Source organism: Cavia porcellus, unplaced genomic scaffold (genome assembly GCF_034190915.1).
Source record: "Cavia porcellus strain 051 isolate PalLab524CR breed Dunkin Hartley unplaced genomic scaffold, mCavPor4.1 scaffold_21, whole genome shotgun sequence".
Lineage (NCBI taxonomy): Eukaryota > Metazoa > Chordata > Mammalia > Rodentia > Caviidae > Cavia > Cavia porcellus.
The window spans coordinates 33,255,367-33,274,411 of NW_026947504.1; the positions used below are offsets into that span (position 1 = coordinate 33,255,367).

At 39.4% G+C, this 19,045-nt stretch overlaps 1 protein-coding gene across 3 annotated transcripts in view; it reads left to right on the forward strand.

Moving 5' to 3' along the window:
- The first annotated feature begins 4,859 nt into the window (after window positions 1-4,859).
- Window positions 4,860-19,045, forward strand: part of Cdk8 (cyclin dependent kinase 8) — a 130,463-nt gene continuing 116,277 nt past the window's right edge. For 2 of the 3 annotated variants that reach the window (XM_063232539.1, XM_063232540.1), the window contains exon 1: window positions 5,035-5,668. In XM_063232539.1, coding sequence (XP_063088609.1) covers window positions 5,541-5,668 — 128 coding nt within the window. In that variant the 5' untranslated portion in view covers window positions 5,035-5,540. The other variant, XM_063232541.1, reaches the window with a different exon arrangement.

The following is a 19,045-nucleotide window of genomic DNA, read 5'->3' on the forward strand; positions in this document are numbered from 1 at the left end:
ATGAATGTTTATGGCAGTACAAATTGTAACAACTAGCTTGTATACCCGTGAACAGAAGACTGAATAAACAAAATGTGGAATCTGTATTTAATAGAACACTACTTTGCTATGAAAATGACAGATTTAAGACATTTGTAGGAAAATGGAAGCACGTGAAAAACATAACGCTGAGTGAAATAAATCAGACACACAAGGGTAAATACCACAGGTATCTCTCACTCGAGTGGGAGAAAAGACAAACAAAGAACACAATATAGGATGGATAGAAAGGGTCAAGGGATGGATCTTTTGCAATAGGGAAATGATCCAAGGAAAGAAGGGATGAGGAAGAGGAGAAGGGGAAATAAGTTGATCATTTCTTTGTGTTGGGAAAATTTTTTTTCAGTACTGAGGAGAACTGAATCCAGGGCCTTTGCATTGAGTTACATTATTGGCCCTTTTTTATTTGTTATTTTGAGACAGCGTCTCAATTAGTTGCCCAGACCAAACTAGAACTTGCTATCTTCCTGTATCAACTGTCTAGAGTGCAGGAATTACAGCATGCACCACTATGCCTGCCTAGGGTTGAGAAATCCTAAACTCCTGTCTTCTAGTTCTTTATAAAATACATAGTAAATCAGTGTAAACTTTAGCCACCCTAATGTGCTATATGTCAGAACTCATTCCTTCTACATAATTGCCTTTTAGTACTCACTACTTGCTAAGACTGATACATTGTGCCAGCTTAAGAAGTTACTGAGAGACTCAGCAGGGAGCCAGGGTTCTTACTTTGTAAATATATTCATCCTGTGCAAAGGAGGGCAAGGAGATTTGTGAATGGGAGAGGGGTGGTGGCCTGTGTACAATGTAAGGGAGGAGAAAAGCTTGTTTTCTCCCTTTTCCTCTGGCTGCTGCCTTGAAGCACTGTCCCAGTGCCGTGCCCTCTGCCTTGGAGGCAGGTGATTATGGACCCACACGTCCACAAACAGTGAGCTAAATGAACCTTTCCTTCCTTCATTTTAGGTGCACAAAATACATAGTAAATTAGTGTTAACTTTAGCTACCCTAATGTGCTATAAACCAGAACTCATATCTTCTATATAACTGCATGTTGGTACTCATTACCTGACCTCTCTCTATCACCTGGAATATTCCTTTGAAAGCACAAATTAAGTCTGGTCACTCCTCTCCACAATTTTACAGTGGTTTCCTATTTTTCTAAAAATAAAAACTAAACCAATTACTGTGGCCTAAAAGGTCTTATATAATCTGGGCCCTGTCTGCCTCTGTGTCCTCTCTTCCTATGAGCTCCCCCTTTTCTAGTAACACTTTTGTCATACAAACCTTTGTGTCTCCATGCTGGCTGAAAGCCTCTGTGCTTGTTACGTGTCTGATATGCTTGAACCACTCTGCTCCCTCCTCTTGCTATGATTTCCTCTTCAACATTCAGGTCTTAGGGTAAGCATCACTCCTCGGAGACCTTGGCCATTTACCAACATGAAGTAATTGCCTGCAGGTCCCACTTCCTATCACATTGCCCTGTTTTATTTCCTTTATTCTACTTAGAGCTGGTTCCTTTTCCTGCGATCTCGGGACCCTTCCTTACTCTCCTGACAAAGGAGCCCTCATATTCTTACATTTGCCTGTCCTTGTGACCACACTTGTTTTGCCCAGAATACTCGTGACCAAGCTGGACCATGGCCTTCCTGTAATTTTCAGAGCTGGAATTGAGCAGCAGTCAGTTTCTCATGACAGACACTGTCTAATATAAAATCCAGCAACTGCTAGTGGTTGTGTTTCCCGCAATGAGTCTACACGAGCCACCGATGCTCACATGATGATTGGGAGAAAAGAGATTTTTGAAAGTGCTGTGTGGTTTTTGTTTGTTTGTTTGTGTTTTTGGTCTCTTCTAAGATCAAAATTATGCTCTGGATGCTCATGGAATTCATTCAGAAACTTTTGAATCAATAGTTTCCTTGAAAATTTAAATGGCTACAGGTGCCAGATTAAACCTTTTTTTAAAGTTAAAAGACTGGAGTTAATCTAATTTGTCATTCCTTTTGCTCACATGTAGATGCTCCATATGTGTTTCTTGACAATAAAGATGATGAACATGCCAACTGCTGAGTGGAAAATTAGATACCTTCTTTTGAAAGCATGCTTTGATATGGAGTGAGAAAATGGGACTCAAAATTATAGAGTGAAAGTGATCAAATGTAGGACCTTCTTGGCCTTTTGCATTAATACATCATGAAGCACTAAGTCCTGTTGCAAAAAGCACACATTTAGAGACAAGGTACAAAATGTTTTAAATGACTTTACCCTACTTTTATTAATAGCAAGGTCCATTTTATTCTTTAAAGAAATCAATCCAATGGCATACATTCTAATTAAATATAATTATGTAAACTATGTGCTTGGCACTGTAGGAGTTACAGAGATGATTAAGGAAGAGACTCAGTCATTACATTTATTAAAGGGCAGATTTTTAAAAAGTGCATAAAATGAATAATTAAATTACAAGGTAGCTGTGATGTTTCTAAATAAGTTACAAATAAAATGCAGTGGTGCAGAGCTGGGGCAAAGGTTCATAGTCAAGGAAAGTCATACTTGGTTACAAGAATCAGGAAAAGTTGCACAAGCTAGGCACTGAGCTGTATCTTGGAGGATGGGAAGGGCTGCAAAGATCAGCGGTAGCTCCAGGAAGAATCTCAGCCTGAAGAATAGTGCAAAGGTGAATTAGACATGAAGTGGGAAGGCCTGAAGGAGGTCTGGTAATGAAACAATTGAATGACGGCTGGCATCAGTAATCACAGAAATTGAGGAATTCAGAGCACAGGATGGTATGTTCAGTTTCAGAAATTTTGTTTGAAACAGCAGCAGAATATCCTCTTAGTGGTACAGGAGGCAATTAAGAGGCTGATTTTTGGTAAGCGTATTAACACTGGGGATATTAAATTTAGAATGTAAATAAAATCGTATTTTATGCACACTTTCATGAGCATTGTTAGAGCATTGTTAGGAACATGGCCGCATGCCGGTTACAGGCTTTACAATATGGTGGAAGGTAATAAGGAGGAAAAAAGAAAAATGACATTAGTGTTACCTGGGGTTGAAAATCAAGTGGAAATATGAACTCCGTGTACCTATTGTGTTAAACTCACTTAAATAAGTCCCAAGCTCCATCCTTCCATCTACAGGAAGTCTACTCTAAACACAGATGCTCCTCAAATTTTTACAATAAGATGTGCTACAAGCCCTTCCCAGTTCATTGCTGTGGCTCTGTGGCCACTCCTTATCTTGCATCGTGGAGTTTCTGGCTGCTGATTTCCGCTCTCATGCAAAGCACAGACACAGACTCCGCTGCTAAGACTAAGTCGAAAGCCTGGGGATCACAGCAGGAAAATGCCAGGTGGAAAAGAAACACTTAAAACTGGATACACTGTTAGATGTTACTGCTTGTAATGCATTGGCTGTCCTGTAGGGGGCCGTAGTGGCTATCTCTCTTCAACTCCGCGTCCAGAAACCATCTCATAGGGCACACCTCATGCCACCGTATCACCATCTTGAAAAGCAAATTCCTACTCTTAGCCACTTTCAGGGAGAAAAGCAGCCCTTTCTTCGGGAGAAAAGCAGGGCTTTAGCTTCCTTAGTTCAATATGGGCTTCCTTTCTTGACCCAAGAACACACATAATCAGGACACTCAATTTCCATGCAAAATTATCACTTTCATCTAAAATTAGTATACTTAACCACTGAAAAACAGTATATTGGGTAAAAATAACTTACTTTAAATCAGTGGTGAAGTCACTAGTTTACTCCGAGGAAACATAAGAGAAGGCACTTTTGAGAATTTTTCTGCACAAAACTTTATCAACATTAATACAATGTCAGCATGGACAATTTTTTAGCAGAAAATATGTATTCACTCATTAAGTAAAAAATGTTTACTGTGCTTAACAATCAAGGTATGATACTATGTGGCAGAGAAGATGCAAATATGGCTCCCCATAGGAATTTATAATTAGCAAGAAAATAAAAGGCAAAACCATTTGACTAGTACTACAGGAAAGGTGAGGAAAAATAAGTGCTATGAGTTTTAAATTACGAAATTACGAAAGCGCATATTCTCCATTAAAATGGAAATACTAAGAAGTGAAAATGCAACATTAAAACCAGACATGCAAATAAGAGGGGTAATACAAAACGAGGGAATATCATCAAGATACCGGGATTCCTCTAGCAGGCATCTTGTGCATCTTAATAATTAATAAACTAATTCCATAAATGTAGATCATGACTGTAACTATAGACATAAATGCAGAATGCTGCTCTTATCACGGACTCACTTACTGATACTTGCAAGATATTGACATATCTTGATGCCGTCGTGCAACCCTTACTTGGAAGCTTGAGAACGCCAGCAGTACCTCAACAGACAGTCTGTGAGACGTTTACAAATGGCATATAGGCTTTTTAGGACGCTAGTCTCCTGTAACATCTGGAGTTCATAAGTGGTACAAAATGTGATTCTAATACTAATCTCCCTCATATTTGGATCTCTTTGGATAACTTTATGGCCTAAATCAGACTCGATCGGCGATGTGAGAAAAAGTGTGTGTGTGCGTGTGTGTGCGCGTGTGCGTGTGTGTCCGCGCGCGCCCCCGTGCTCGCGTAATCCCTGAATCACTAAAACGCGGTTCAATTTGGACTACCAATCCCATCATGCAAAGCTCTCCATTTCCCAGCGCGCGGGGCGGAGTCGTAGAAGGGGCGGAGGCAGCGGGCCGCCATTGCATTCTGGGCATTGTAGTATGGGGCTCGGCCGCCGAAGGGGCAGGTCCACGTGGTGCGTTTGGCGGCAGCTTTGGGCAGCGGCTCCCTGGCTCCCTGCACGCAGTCCATGGGGTGTAGGAGCCAGCAGGCGTAGCCAGCTTCGGCGGGCACCGGCCGGAGGAAGGGCCGGAGGCGACCAGAGGCTTCGCGACGTTTTTGCGACAGCCGCGGCCGTGTTCCGCGCGCGCTCTCCCTCCTCCTCCCTCTGAGGAGGTACCGGCTGTTGTGCGGCGCTGCCTTTCTGTTTGAGTGTATGGGAGAGTGAGTGAGGGAGTGAGTGAGTGCGAGCGGGCGGGCGAGCGTGCGGGAGAGGGTGAGGCGTGAGTGCGCGTGTGAGAGGGGGAGAGCCTGCCGCGGCCACCTCTCCGCTCCTACCGCCGCGGGAGCGGGGCGCGCGGCCGGAGCGCGCAGGGGAGCCGGCGCCCCGGAGCCCGCGGGGAGGAGCAGGGACAGCAGCTCCCCGCCCCCAGCCCGCGTCCCTCGGCTTCCCTCCGCCGCGGGAGCCTCCGCGGACCCCGGCCGGCCTCTGCCCGCCGCTCCCCTGGATGTCCGCGGCGCCCGCGCGGGGCCTCCTCCTGCTCTTGCCGCGACAGGCGGGCCGGGGCTGCGGCCGGCGGGCGTAGAGCGGGCGGGCTCCCGGGGGCTGCGGCCGCCGGCGCCTCCCTGGTCCCCACCGCGGCCGCCCGGCCCCGCGCCCCAGCTCCCCGGCCTCGGGGGCTGTGACAATGGACTATGACTTTAAAGTGAAGCTAAGCAGCGAGCGGGAGCGGGTCGAGGACCTGTTTGAATACGAAGGCTGCAAAGTTGGCCGAGGCACTTACGGTCACGTCTACAAAGCCAAGAGGAAAGATGGGTGAGTGCGTGTGTGTCCGCGAGGTCAGCCCGGGCGCGCCCCCGCTGGCCGAGGCAGGTAGCCGGCGGGGCCGGGGCCGCCGAGGTGCCGGGCTCCCGCGTCCTCCACGCCCGCTGCTGTCCCCGCCGGCCAGGTTGGGGGAGGAAGTGGGAGCTGAGCCCGGCACAATCCTGCAGGCTGCGTCTGTGTTCCCCAGGGCTGGCAAGAAGGAAGAAGACGCGCTGCCCCACGGGCTGTAGACTTCTCGAGGATTTTAGGACTGGACTTTTAAAAATTCGTTAAAAAACACCAAAACACGGCAGTTTAAATGATATTTTTCCTGTGGTCGATTTATTATGGTAACCTTTGGGGAATTTCCTCACCTGCCCCTGGAGTGACATGCGTCAGTTTGGAGGGGACTCTGTTTTCCTTTCCCCCCAGTCCGCGATCGATTTATTACCAGATTTGGTGGCAAAAAGGCAGCAAGTGAACGTGGTCCCGCAGAGTACCTTATAGTGGTCATCTGCGACATAAACGTAGCAGTTGCTATTTAGGTATCATTAGCGGTGAGTTTTTACGTAGAACAATGGGTGTTTGGTGCAAGGTGGGTGGTGGGGAGAAAGGCAAGTGACAAATAGGAGCTATCTTTTTCAGGCTGTCTCCTCAAAATTCAGCGGCTGGCAGTTTCTTTGCTTTAAATATTCTGTCCTAGAAATAACTTAATTAAGCCTATGACTAGTAATGCGCCCATTTTAGTTTCTCAACAGGCAAGGGAAATGTTCATTTTTCCTTTGTCAGTGGGTGAATGTTTTGTAATATTGACAGAATGGAACGTAATTCTTAGTTGGGGAGCAAATGTATTTTATTAACTCCTTTTTTTTCTTGTAAAAATGGATTTTATTTTACCTCCGCTACCTTTTAGAAAATTATTTGAAAAGATGTTACGGATTTCTTATGTAATCTTTAGATTTTATTAGAAACAAAGTGGCTTTCCTTGAGCATCATCGGTGGTTTGGTTAGCAGGTATTTGATATTTAAAATAATTACTTTAAAACAACTAGGGGACGCCAAAAAATGAAACCATTCATAAAACCGAAGTAGTTCCGGGGGTGGGGGAAGGCCATATTTATAAACACTTAAGTGTTCTGTATGTTGGAAAAGGAAGTATTTAGTCAACATTCTTAGATTTACTGAAACATTTTTCAAAAATAATTTAAACTGGATTCTAAGAGATAGTAGCTCTAATTAATTTGGATGTATTCACGTGCTTTTATGCAACAGTAAAGCAGTGCAGACATGGGAAAAAAGGTAGGGATTTGAAAACTTGATACTGTGGGTTCTGCATGTATTTAAAAGTAGTTTTTAACGGAATGAATAGTCAGTCTGCTGACAGTTGAGAAATCAACATCTGGCGATACTGACTCTTGTCGAATTAGATTTCTCATTTAAGTTTTACTCTGTAATGATTGTATTTAAAACTTATCCTTGCTTACTTACTATACACAGTAGTGTTTTTCAAAAGATTTAAACCATCTCCCCATGCAATTTGGAAAATATTTATAAAATCCCTAGTCTTGTGAAATTAGACATAGCGGTACATTTGACCAATTTGTCATGTGTTTTATAAAATGCTAGTGACTTTAAATTATAGTCAATTCCTGTGAAAGAGGCCAGTTTTGTTTTTATAAATTAGCAACTTAGGCTAATTAAATATGCAAATAGTTATAAATTTTATTTTATACTTAAAATATACAATATTGTATATTGGCAGGAAGTACTTTTAAACACATTTAAATTTTAATGATCAGGTTTTAATTTAGAAGAAAGTAATTTGAAAAGAATTGTACAATTTAAAAATAGCTGATGTATAGTGTATATTTGTTAGTCATTTATGATGGCTGCAAAGTAACATTGCATTTTGGAAAAAAAAGAGCTTTTTATTTGTGATCTTTTGGGTATTTTCTTCCCAGCAGCCTTTAATGATTCTGTTTATGTGAAGAACTTTTGCTTATGTGTAATGGATCAAATATCAGGAGAATTTTAAACTAGAATTGAACTCAGGACCTTGTGCTTGCCATGCCGCTGAGCTATAATTCTTGGCCCCCAGGAGAATTTTAAAATTACTTGAAACAGTTTGTTTTTTCCAGAGATTTGACTTTTTTTATATCCTTTGGAGAAATGCTGCATTTTATTTGGAGATTCTTTTGATCTTATGTCAGCAAAATATAATATAATGCATTTTAGTCTGATAAAATAAAACTTGTGGCTGTTTAATCTTTTATAATATGATCAAATAATTTACTTCTAGTATTGCTTTACTTTCAAATTAAATGATGTATTCTACAGCTGAAATTTCATAGTAATCTATGAGCCACAACAGTAATAACTTCAGAAAAAAGCCTGAGATTTACAATAATGTAAATAAGCTTTTAGACATATTTGACTATTAAAATGAACATATGTAAATGTTGTATCCTTTCAGTAGTCCAGTGAGCATGGAACATGAATGATTAGTAAAATAATTTAGAATAGTGAAATTAGCTTAAATTACTAAGTTTTAGGAAATAAAATAGCTTGCTAGACCATTTCTTTGATTTACTGAATTAGTAATCCTGCCCTGCTACTATGTCACACAGAATAAAATCATCTTAGGGCGCATAGGGAAGGGAGAAATTATTTGAGGCATGATTTCATACAAGAGAAAAGGGACTTTTATAGTTGTGTTAATTTCTTTTTTTTTCTAGTTGTGTTAATTTCAATTTTTTTTTTTTTCCTTTTTATCGGTACCGAGGATCGAACTCACGACTGCCTGCTTGCAAGGCAGGCACTTATGCCGCTGAGCTACATCCCCAGTCCCTTTAATTTCAAATTTTAATAGGCTTAAAATAAATGTGTAATACATCTCAATTAATGGGTTCTGTCACCATAAATGAGAAAGTCCTTTGTGCCTGAATGCCAAAAGAGTACTCACTAGGCAGCTGAGCGTGGGGGGGGGGGATGTTTCATTATTTAAGTCAGTTATTCTTATAGAATTTAGGTAATCAGACTTGGTTTGAAAGAATGGACACTTACAAGAAGATAAAATTTGTTTTTAGATCTGACTGTTACTATAGGCACTGGACATTTGTAGAGTTTAAAAGATCAACTAGGGGTAGAATTTCATCTTCAAAACAAAAGCAAAAGGTTCTCTACCTGTTGTAACTTTCATTCTGAAGTGTGTGTGTGTGTGTGTGTGTGTGTGTGTGTGTGTGTGTGTGTGTGAAAGGCACTAATGAAAGGCATGTTAGCAGGTGAAATTGCTATCTAGTTGAAAGAGCTTTAACTAGGAATCATGGAGACCTGAGTTTACGTTTATTTTCTGCCTTTCATTAGAATATGGTCTTGAGAAAATTGTTTGCTTTTCACAAAACTAAGGACAGGGGTTTTAGTTGATAATTTCTAGGATCTTTTCTAGTATTATGATTTGAGGAAGTAAAAATTAGAAACATAAAATCTTTTGCAAGATTAGGCAAACATTAAAACAAAAATTTTACCCTAACTAATGATACAGTTGTATATTTTTTATTTTTATGTGTTCATAGTGGTTCTCATCTGTTACCAAAAAGATGCTAGGTAATTTCCAAACACCTGTCAGCTACTTTACATGTATAAATGCCCCCTTGACTTTGGTCTGGTACCTGTTCTCATTCCTGTGAACCATTTGTTTGGTGACCAGCAGAAGGGACTCTTCAAACTCAGCTTGCAATGGAGCTTTGTTTTAATTCTTTAAATATGATCAGAACTTGGTTGGAATGCTTTATTATCCCCAGAGGAATTTATAAAAACATGTCAGCATCCTATCATCCTTCCCCCTCAGTTCGGCATTTTTATGTATTATAAATGCCAAAGACAAAATGTTATACTTTTTATCACTCAGAAATTTGTATGTGCAATAAGAAGTTAGGCTTAAAACCGTCTAATATGTAACAGTGGGAAGAGTTGTGTACTTTTTCTGCACCAAGTACCAGGGAGTGATCTCAGGACCTCCTAACTGTGCTACATAGATCTCCAGCAGGGATCACCCCCTCAAGCGCTTTTTTACTTTGAGACAGAGTAACAGTAAGTTGCTAAATTGCCCAGCCTGGTCTTCAATTTGCAATCCTCCTGCTTTGGTCTCCCAGAGTGCTGAGATTACAGGTGTGGTTCACCATGCCTGGTGTTGTGTATTTCTTTCTTGCTTGCATTTGAGTTTATCTTCTTTACTCAGAACATTCAGATCCACCCCTTAGAATGTTTTGAGTTCAGCTTAGATCCGTTTTTTAATAACAGGACTAGCAAATTAATTCATTTGGTATTTGTGACATTACTTTTATTGTATCCTGTAACATTTGAAGAAATCCATTGATTAATCCATTCAACAGCTATTTATTGAATTATTCTAGTGTCCAATATTGTTCATAGTATTAGAAGGCAAAGATGAATAACATTCCATTATTTGAGGAAGTATCTACTAGGGAAATAAAGTTGTAAATGAAACTTCAGCAGTTGAATAAGCACTGTAATTAATGTTATTGCAACCAAAAAAGGAAGCCCCCATCTGTTTAGAATTTTTAGGAAAATTCTCTCAAAGATACAAAAATTTGACTGGGATTTTAGGATGTGGGAGATTTCATCAGGAAAGGCATTCCAAGAGGAATAGGATGAACAGAGACGCTTTTCATTGTGCTTCCTGCCGACTCCTGTGAAATTACATAAATTTGATTTTTCTCCTCACGCCTTTTCTCTCCTTTATTAAGTATTTTTTTACGCTCTTGCTGTACATGTAGCAGTATATATGTATGCTATACATATTTCATTACACCCACTGGTATGATGAGATCGCTGTTACTAAACAGTGGGCATACATGTATCAGCATACATGGAGCACCTTCATTGAGTGTGATAGTTTGCCACTTTAAGAATGTGGGCCATATGATAACAAGCAGCCTCTAAAATCCTAAGTGTTGGACTTCAGAATTTCTCTTGTGTGTAAAGCTGCCATGGTAAAAGTTCATTCTGATGACTCTGCATGGCAGGTGTTTCTGCTTTGGCCTCACCTCCATGAGGAATAGGCAGCCAGAGTTTTCTGTATTGGTAAAGTGCTTATGGCAACAGATGGGAGGGAAAAGAAGTTCTTTCTCTAGTTAGAGTTTAGGAAGTAATGGAATGTTTCATGAAGCTATGGTATGTGAAGAGGTGAGAGGTAGGAATAAGACTTCTGGGATACTGAATTTCTGCTAGGAAAATAGAAATAATGAAAATTTATAATAAATTATCGTACGCCACTTGGAAATTTAACTACCTTGGACATTTGGGCTTAGAATTCTGATTTAGAAACACTTGGAATGTGACAATACATTTGCCATTTGGGGACTATATATGCCAACTCTGATGATAAATATATTTTATTCACTGTGATTGGTATTGTCTTTCTTGTGCATTTGACTATTGAGTCCAATCCTTATTATTTTATTTTTTTCTCTTATTACCTGTTACTAGAGATGGCTGTCCTACTGTCCTTTTCTCCTTCAGGAGAATTTATAAATCTTTTTACTTTATATCATTTTAGGTAGGCCTTCCTTGTTTCTTTGTTGCATAGAAGGTACTGTTGGGGCTGGGGATTTAGCTCAGCGGCATAAGCACCTGCCTTGCAAGCAGGCAGTCGTGAGTTCGATCCCCGGTACCGATAAAAAGGAAAAACACACACACACACACACACAAAAAGAAGGTACTGTATCTTTGCCTTCTGCAATCTTTTGTTACCTCAGGACAGTTTTTGATATTGTCAGTAAAAAGTGGCTTTCATCTGTTTTTTTGGTATTTTGAGACAGGGTCTCTCGTTGTAGTTCAAGCTGACCTCAAATTCACCCCAGGCTGGCCTTGACCTTGTGGTGATTCTCCTGCCTCGGCATTTGGAGTTCTGGGATTACAAAGATGTGTTACCATATCAGGCTTCACCTGTTCTTTTGACCTTACTATTTGAAAACTCTTTGCTGTCATGATTTTCAGTTAATACAGTTACTGTCAGAAGACCAAAAGCTAGTCCCTGGCTTTGCTAATGAAATTATGTCTGTCCCTGAGGCAGGATAATTGCTGAAAGTTCCCTTTAAAAAATCTAGATAATACTATAGCGTAAAATTTACCCTTTTTAAGTGTTTGACTGATTGCTTTTTTTTTCTTAGTGTATTCATTGGGCTGTGTGGCCTTAACCATTGTCCTATTACAAAAGACTTACTATTCCATGAAGAAACCCTGTACCCATTTGTAGTCACTCTATCCCCACCCCTAAACCAGGATAGCCACTACTTTGTGTGGATTTTGATATGTCATACAAATGTAATCATACGATACAGTTCGTTACCCTTTTGTGTCTATCTGCTTTTACTTAGTGTAATTTTTCAAGGCTCATCCTATAAAGAGTACTACATGTGTTAGTAGTCATACTCCTCTCCCCTTTGAGGGATGCTAGAGTTTACCTGTGTTGTCAGGTTGGGCTTGAAGTTATGATTGTCCCACTTCAGATGAGATTATCAGTGTGCACCAGACAGCCTTGATTACTTCATACCTTTTTATGGCTGAATGATACTACATTGAATGGATATATCAAATTTTTTAAAAATCTCATTATTTGGACATTTGAGTTGTTTCTGCACTTTTGGCCATTATGAATAGTGCTGTTATGAACATTCATGTATGAATTGTTTGTGGACATTTGTTTTATTTTTCTTTGGCTTTACATTGACTCTGATTTTCAACCATATCTTTGTTCTTTATATACAAGGCTTTCCTAGCCTTCAGGATGTGATATGTGTACATAATAAGACTCCACAATGAAAAAAGTATAAATATAATGTACACGTATGCTAACACAAAAATGTTAAAACAGCTTTGATAGCTTCCCTTATTCTAAGAGAGGGCTCACACCATAATTTGTTGTAATGATTCTGAAATACAAATTCATAAAACTGCTTTTCCATCAAATCAGGTCACTCTGACTTTTTTCTCAGGCACTGCCTACTGCTGGAAAAGTTTTTCCTCAGCTGAAGTAGGTTCTGACAGCCCCAGAAATCTTAAACCGTGTAGCCCTCTTTACTCATTACTGCACAAAACATAGTTTGTCCTTCACTGATACATTATGGAACTCCCTCATTGTATATGTGGTTAATGTTTATATGTCCTTTGGGTTTTTCTGGTGAATGTTTATGGATTAGACATTATAGATTTCCTCTGGGGCAGTGATCTTGTACCCCTTTATGCTGGAACATTGCCAGATGTTGACTGGTATTTCCTATAGCTTTTGCTTTTGTTGTTGTATCTAAAATTAAAAATGTTTGTTCTAATATTGCTAAAATTAAGAATTCAAGGCATTGTATAGAAGAGTAGAGATGAAATATCTTGTGAAAAACACAAAGCAAAATTTTATGAGCTTGTTCTAAACTGTACAAAGCCAAAGGCAAAGGCAGATTTTATTAATTGGTTGCATCCAGATGGGCAGTCCAACTATTTGAAAATTAAGCCAAAGAAAGGACAAAATATTTTTTGAAAAATACATGTAAATTTTTAAATGGGGATAAAACTATATTTCTAAAATAAGAAAACCAGGAGTTTCTTAACCACTGTTGGCATATAATTTTGTTTTTTCTCCTTGGTTTGTATCACATGATGGTAACATAATGAAGTTTACTTTTGTTATATGAATAATTATTTTGGTTACCTACTACTTAGCATAGCTCACTCGTCTCACTAGTTAAGCTCTTTATATTCTTTCTCTTTATTGCAGCCCACAAATTCCAACAAATAATCATTCTTTTTTTTTGCCTTTTCATTTTTTCGTTTTTATCGGTACGGGGGATTGAACTCATGACTGCCTGCTTTCAAGGCAGGTGCTTATGCTGCTGAGCTAAATCCCCAGCCCCTACAAATAATCATTCTGTAGAAAGGAATTTACATCATGGTGTAAATTGATGTAAACACCACATTGAGTGTTATAGTACACCAGAATTTATGTGGTCTAGCGTACTAAAGGAATATTGTAAAAAGAAAACTTGTCAGACTATAATTACAGAATACATCATATTTTGGGGAAGATAGGGAATACATACATATAGTTCACCATTTTAAGGAAAACCAATTCTAGGAAAATTTAAGCGTATATAGAATTGACAAGTTTGGATTTTTTTAACCTCGGGACCAAAAAAAAAAATCCTTTTGAGTGAACTCTGTTTATGCCTTTGTGACTTTGTTTGCAAAAATTGAGTTTAGACATAATTTACAAGAAAACGTCAAGCATGAAGTGAGACATACTTGCAGTTTGCTTTCTACTGCTGACTTAATGTCAGCTGTTCTTTTATGTGTAAACTCATATCATTTAACTTATTTGATAGCTGTTTATTGGATATCTGTTCTGTGCCACATATAGCTGATTCAGTGTTGAATAGTCTTGGTCTGACTAGGGAATTTATAAACTTTTGAGGGGCACAGGCACGTGAACAGGCAATTATAGTAGTATAAGGCTACAATAGGGAAGATTATGCGTTGCCATGGGGGAGACATAATCTGCTCTTGGGGGCTCAAGGGTAGCATTTCTGTTGTGACTGGAGGATAATCAGAAGTTACACAAGTGCATGGACAGTAACTAAGAAGGCTTGGAGGTTGGGGAGTTACAGTGCAGGCTAGAGAAGTGGCATCACCTGTTCTAGAATTTTTATTTTAACATGGGAGGCGATTGCAAGTCTGATTGAAAACAATAGCAGTAATGTACAGTAAGAACTTTATAACATAAATCATTTCTTTGGTTTAATTTTGGGAACTGAGTGTTAATGGGAAGCGAGAGCTAAATCTCACCCCAGCTGCTGAGTAGCATGTACAGAGATACAAAGAGAAGATGGTGTGGTGAAGGGATTGAAAAAATTCCAGTGCTAGAGCTTAAGAGAGAAGTAAGGGGTGAGGTAAGAGATTTTATACACGCACACACAGCCGAGCACAGTGATGGCTGCTTGTAATATAATCCTAGGTATTTTGGGAGACTGAGGCAGAAAGATTAAAAATCGAAGGCCAGCTTGAACAATTTAGTGAGGCCCAGTTTCAAAACAAATAAAGTTAGAGAAATTATTGTGTTACTGTGTACTGAGATGTCTTACTGTAAATCATGCAGTTTTTTTTCTTTTGCTGAAGGCAGTGGAGATCATTGACATTTATAAACATGTTGTAATAAGTTAGGATTACTCTTTTTAAAAGGTTGGCCATACAGTCAAAATGGGTATAGGGTATAGGTGCTTAGGAGAATGTACCATTAATCTAGGCGGGGGATTTGGTGGCTTGAGTTAAGGATATGAGGGAGGGGGTGAAGGGGAAGAATGGGTAGGACTTGCTATTTACTGGCTGTGAGGGATGGAGCGACGAGAAGAACAGGAATAATGGTTGGGAGGGCTGGGTGTTGGATTCACATGGGTATCCAGAGCAGAAGAGGAGCAGCTTTGAGAGGGAAGAGAATGAAATTTTGATGTGTTGATTTTTAGGTTTTTGTTAAGCACCTAAGAAATGTCCACTAGGTAGATATAGGAATTTAATGCCAAAAAGAGGGATCTGGCTAAATAGACTTTGGAGAATGGAGGCCCCAGAGTGGGGTATAGAGAAAGAAATGTCTACCCAGGACTGGTGGGCCAAGAAGTGGAGTCTGGAGAAAGGGCGACTGGCTGTACATGGCAGCTCGAGAAATACTAGGACCTTGTAGGTAAAAACCAGTCCAGGAGAGTGACTGTGTCACATACTATTCAGAGGGGAACAGAGTTCATGAAGTGTGTAGGTGAAGAAAATATTTTAAACAAGAACATTTCAGCTGTAGGTATTTGGGCATGGAAGCTTAAATTAACTGGGGGTTGAATTCAGAATCTTCACACTGAGTATATCACCAGACCTCTCTTAAGTGTTTTTGTTTCTTTTGGTACCAGGGATCAAACTCAGGTCCTTGTACTTACCAGGCAGGCGCTTGTGCCTTTTTGGTACGGGAATCTAACTCAGGACCTCATGCTTGTGAGGCAGGCGCTGTGTTGCTAAGTTATGTCCCCCATCCTTTGTTTGATTTTGAGATAAGGTCTCGTTTTATAACTGAGGTTCGCCTTTGAACTTGTTGCGGTTCAGACTGGCCTTAAACTAGTACAAGTCCTCCTGCCTCATCCCTCTAGTGCCTGGGCATGCACCATCCCTCTTGGCCATCCTCAGTCTTTTTAAAATTTTGTGACAGAGTTTTGCTAAGTCTCTTTAAGTTGCTCAGGTTGGACTTAAATTTGTAATCCTTCTGCCTAAGTCTCCCAGAGGGCTGAGATTATAGGCATGGGCCAACACATTTTGCTGCTTTGTAAGTTTTACCCAAAATATTTTGGTACTTTTGTGGTTCGCTCTTATCAGTCCAAGTCACACAGTGAAAAACTTCGCTTTCATTTTTGCCTCCGTATTGGCAGTGTTGCCGAAGCTAAGCTTGTAGTGCCATTTACTTGTTTTTTTAAGTTGCGTGGTAGTAAAGGTAGTTTTCATTTTATTAAAAAGAAAATAGCTTTACTTCATTATAAGAACAGCTACCACACCCATGTGTAATCCCAGCACTTAGGAGGCTGAGGCAACAGGATATCTGTGAGTTCAAGGCCAGCCTATGTTAATAGTGAGACTTGTATCAAAAAACAAAGCAAACAAAATACACATTCATGCTAAAAAATTAAAATAGTACAAAAATGTATATAGAAAATGAATTCCCTAGCTGCCTGATTAGATAGTGTCTTTTTTTTTTTTTTTTTTTGGTACTGGGATCGAACTCACGATCTCGTGCTTGCCAGGCAGGTGCTTATGCCACTGAGCTAAATCCCGGCCCCATAGTATCCTTTTCAATCTCTCCAAATAACTGAATATCTGAATAGTGGGTTAATGAAATTTAGGACTTTTTATTTAAAAATTATGTAGTTTTCATGTTAATACATATAGTTCTGAATAATTTTTATTATTGCAGAGTATCACATGACATATATGCATATAAATGTTTTTAGTTACCCAGTTCTCTAGTGATAGACATTTATTTACCCCTTAGTGGCAGAGGATATCGATAAGTATGTCTTTAGTTCTCCAATGAAGTTCTTAAAGTAGCATTTCAGGGTCAAAGTTGATACATTTTCAATAACTGTGTTTTTATTGTAAAATAAAATTGGATTGATGTAGTCTTTTGATTAAAAGATTGAACAGTATGCAGAGATAATCAGAATAGTTCAACTCCCCTCGAACTGCACTCTGTGGGATAACCATTGTCCATGCCTCCTGTTGTGTGTGCTTATAAAAGCATGTGTATGTAGTAGTAGACTAAAATTAACTTTAATATTTCATTCATTTTTAACAGATAATACCTGCATGTGGGAAATATATTAAATATTCTTTGGATTGCTTTTTTCAGTTCATACGTTTCATCATCTCATCATTGCTCTATGAATATAATGTAATGTACTGGGCTAAAGTACAATGTCAGGATGTTTTCTTATGCAGTTGTAACAGTTTTGTGATAAATTTCCTTTACTTCTACCTTCATACAGCATCCTCTGAGGTGGAAGTTTGCAGACCACCAGAGTTTCCCTTGGGGACATTTATTGTGGGTAATACCACTGGCAAGAAGCAGTTTCTCTTGAGCAAGAAAAATAGTCCCTCGACTATTTTTGCAAAGGAAATTTTATCCCTTCCATCCTCTCAACAATTCTAGGGACTTTGACCGCCATATCCTAGTACAAACTACAGGTTACAACCTCAGCACAGCACTGTGAGACTAGTACAGTGAAGGTCAACTTCTAGGAATAAATTTTAATTAACAGGCCTGGGCACCAGGCTCTTTAAAGTCCAATCTGTGCCCTCTAAAAAGAGTTGCAGAAATTACACTCACATCAGAAGCCCCCAAATAAAATTTATTTTGAGGGAAGAAATAAGAACAGATATAATAATGACATATTTGAGTCATGAGGTTAAATACTTTGTAAAGTCAGAATTTTTGAGTGATGCTTTTGGAAATTTTGTATTGGGTATTCCCCCTCACACAGTCCTGTCTATTTTAGGTTACTAGCTGGAGAGAAGAATTTAAGAAGCATGTAGTATTCATAATTGTAACATTTCATTATTTTTAGATCATCTTGTTTATGTTCATAAAACTTTTGTATTTCCACTTAACATGGTTGCAAAATTGGTTTTTATCACAAGTGATACCTTCCTCCACCTCTGCTGCGCACTCTTGGTGCTCTTCCTCTTCTCCTGGTGCTTGACTTTGACCATTGTTCACCTGTTGCAGACCTTTCTATTCCTGATTTTTCTCCCTTTTTCATCTTCTTAAGTTTGCCTTTCTGTTTTATTCTGATTTTGGTTTTGACCTTGTGCCCATCTTGGTTTTTTGGTTACATTCTCCTCTGGTTGCCTTAATAGAACAAGAAGCTTCTGCTTCTGCTTCTGGTGGAATTGCTTTGATATTGCATGCTTAATAGAAGTAATCATTTATCGTAGTTAAACAGGCAGGTGGTTATCTGTAAGGCACTCTGATGTGTCCTACAATTTCCAAAGTTTTGAAGAAAGTTTTAGAAAAAAGTTTTAGTCCTGCTGAACATACTCTTTTATCATAGACATAATTACTGCTCAACAGAAGTTGAAAAATACTCCTTACAGTTAGGAAGCTGAAGAAACAAATATTTTATCTTTATATCGGAAAATCTATTTTGGTACAAATGAATCCATCTCTGCCTGAGAATTTAAAACAGACATGGAGCTACAAGTCACGATTGTCTTATTTTAGCCAAGACTGGCTGACTTATGCAGATCCCCTGAAAGATTGTGACATGAGCTAGACTGGGCTGGGAAGTGTGTGCATGAAAAACATATGCAAATCTCTGAGAGCATCTTTTTCTCTTCATGATTTATTTTTCTTCCTTTTTTGAATGGAACCATTCACTTCTAAAAAGGGGAGAAGCTGGAGTGTGTGTGCATGTCTGTGCGTGCGTGTGCACACGTGTGAAACTAGGCATTGAACTCATGGCCTTGCACTGATCTACATCCCCAGTCATAAGTTGCTAAGTTGCCCAGACTGTCCTGAAACCTATGATTCTCCCTCAGCTGTAGAATGCTGGTGTGTGCCACCATGCTCAGCTAAGCCTGATATTCTTAAGATCTTGAAGTTTTTTTTTTTTTTTTTGGTCTTTTTCGTTTTTATCGGTACCAGGGATCGAACTCATGACTGCCTGCTTGCAAGGTGCTTAGGCCGCTGAGCTAAATCCCCAGCCCCAAGATCTTGAAGTTTTTAATTCTAGCAAAAATCTAATCAAATGTATCCATTTTTAAAAATCTGTTTTTGATCATGCCGTGATGATTATC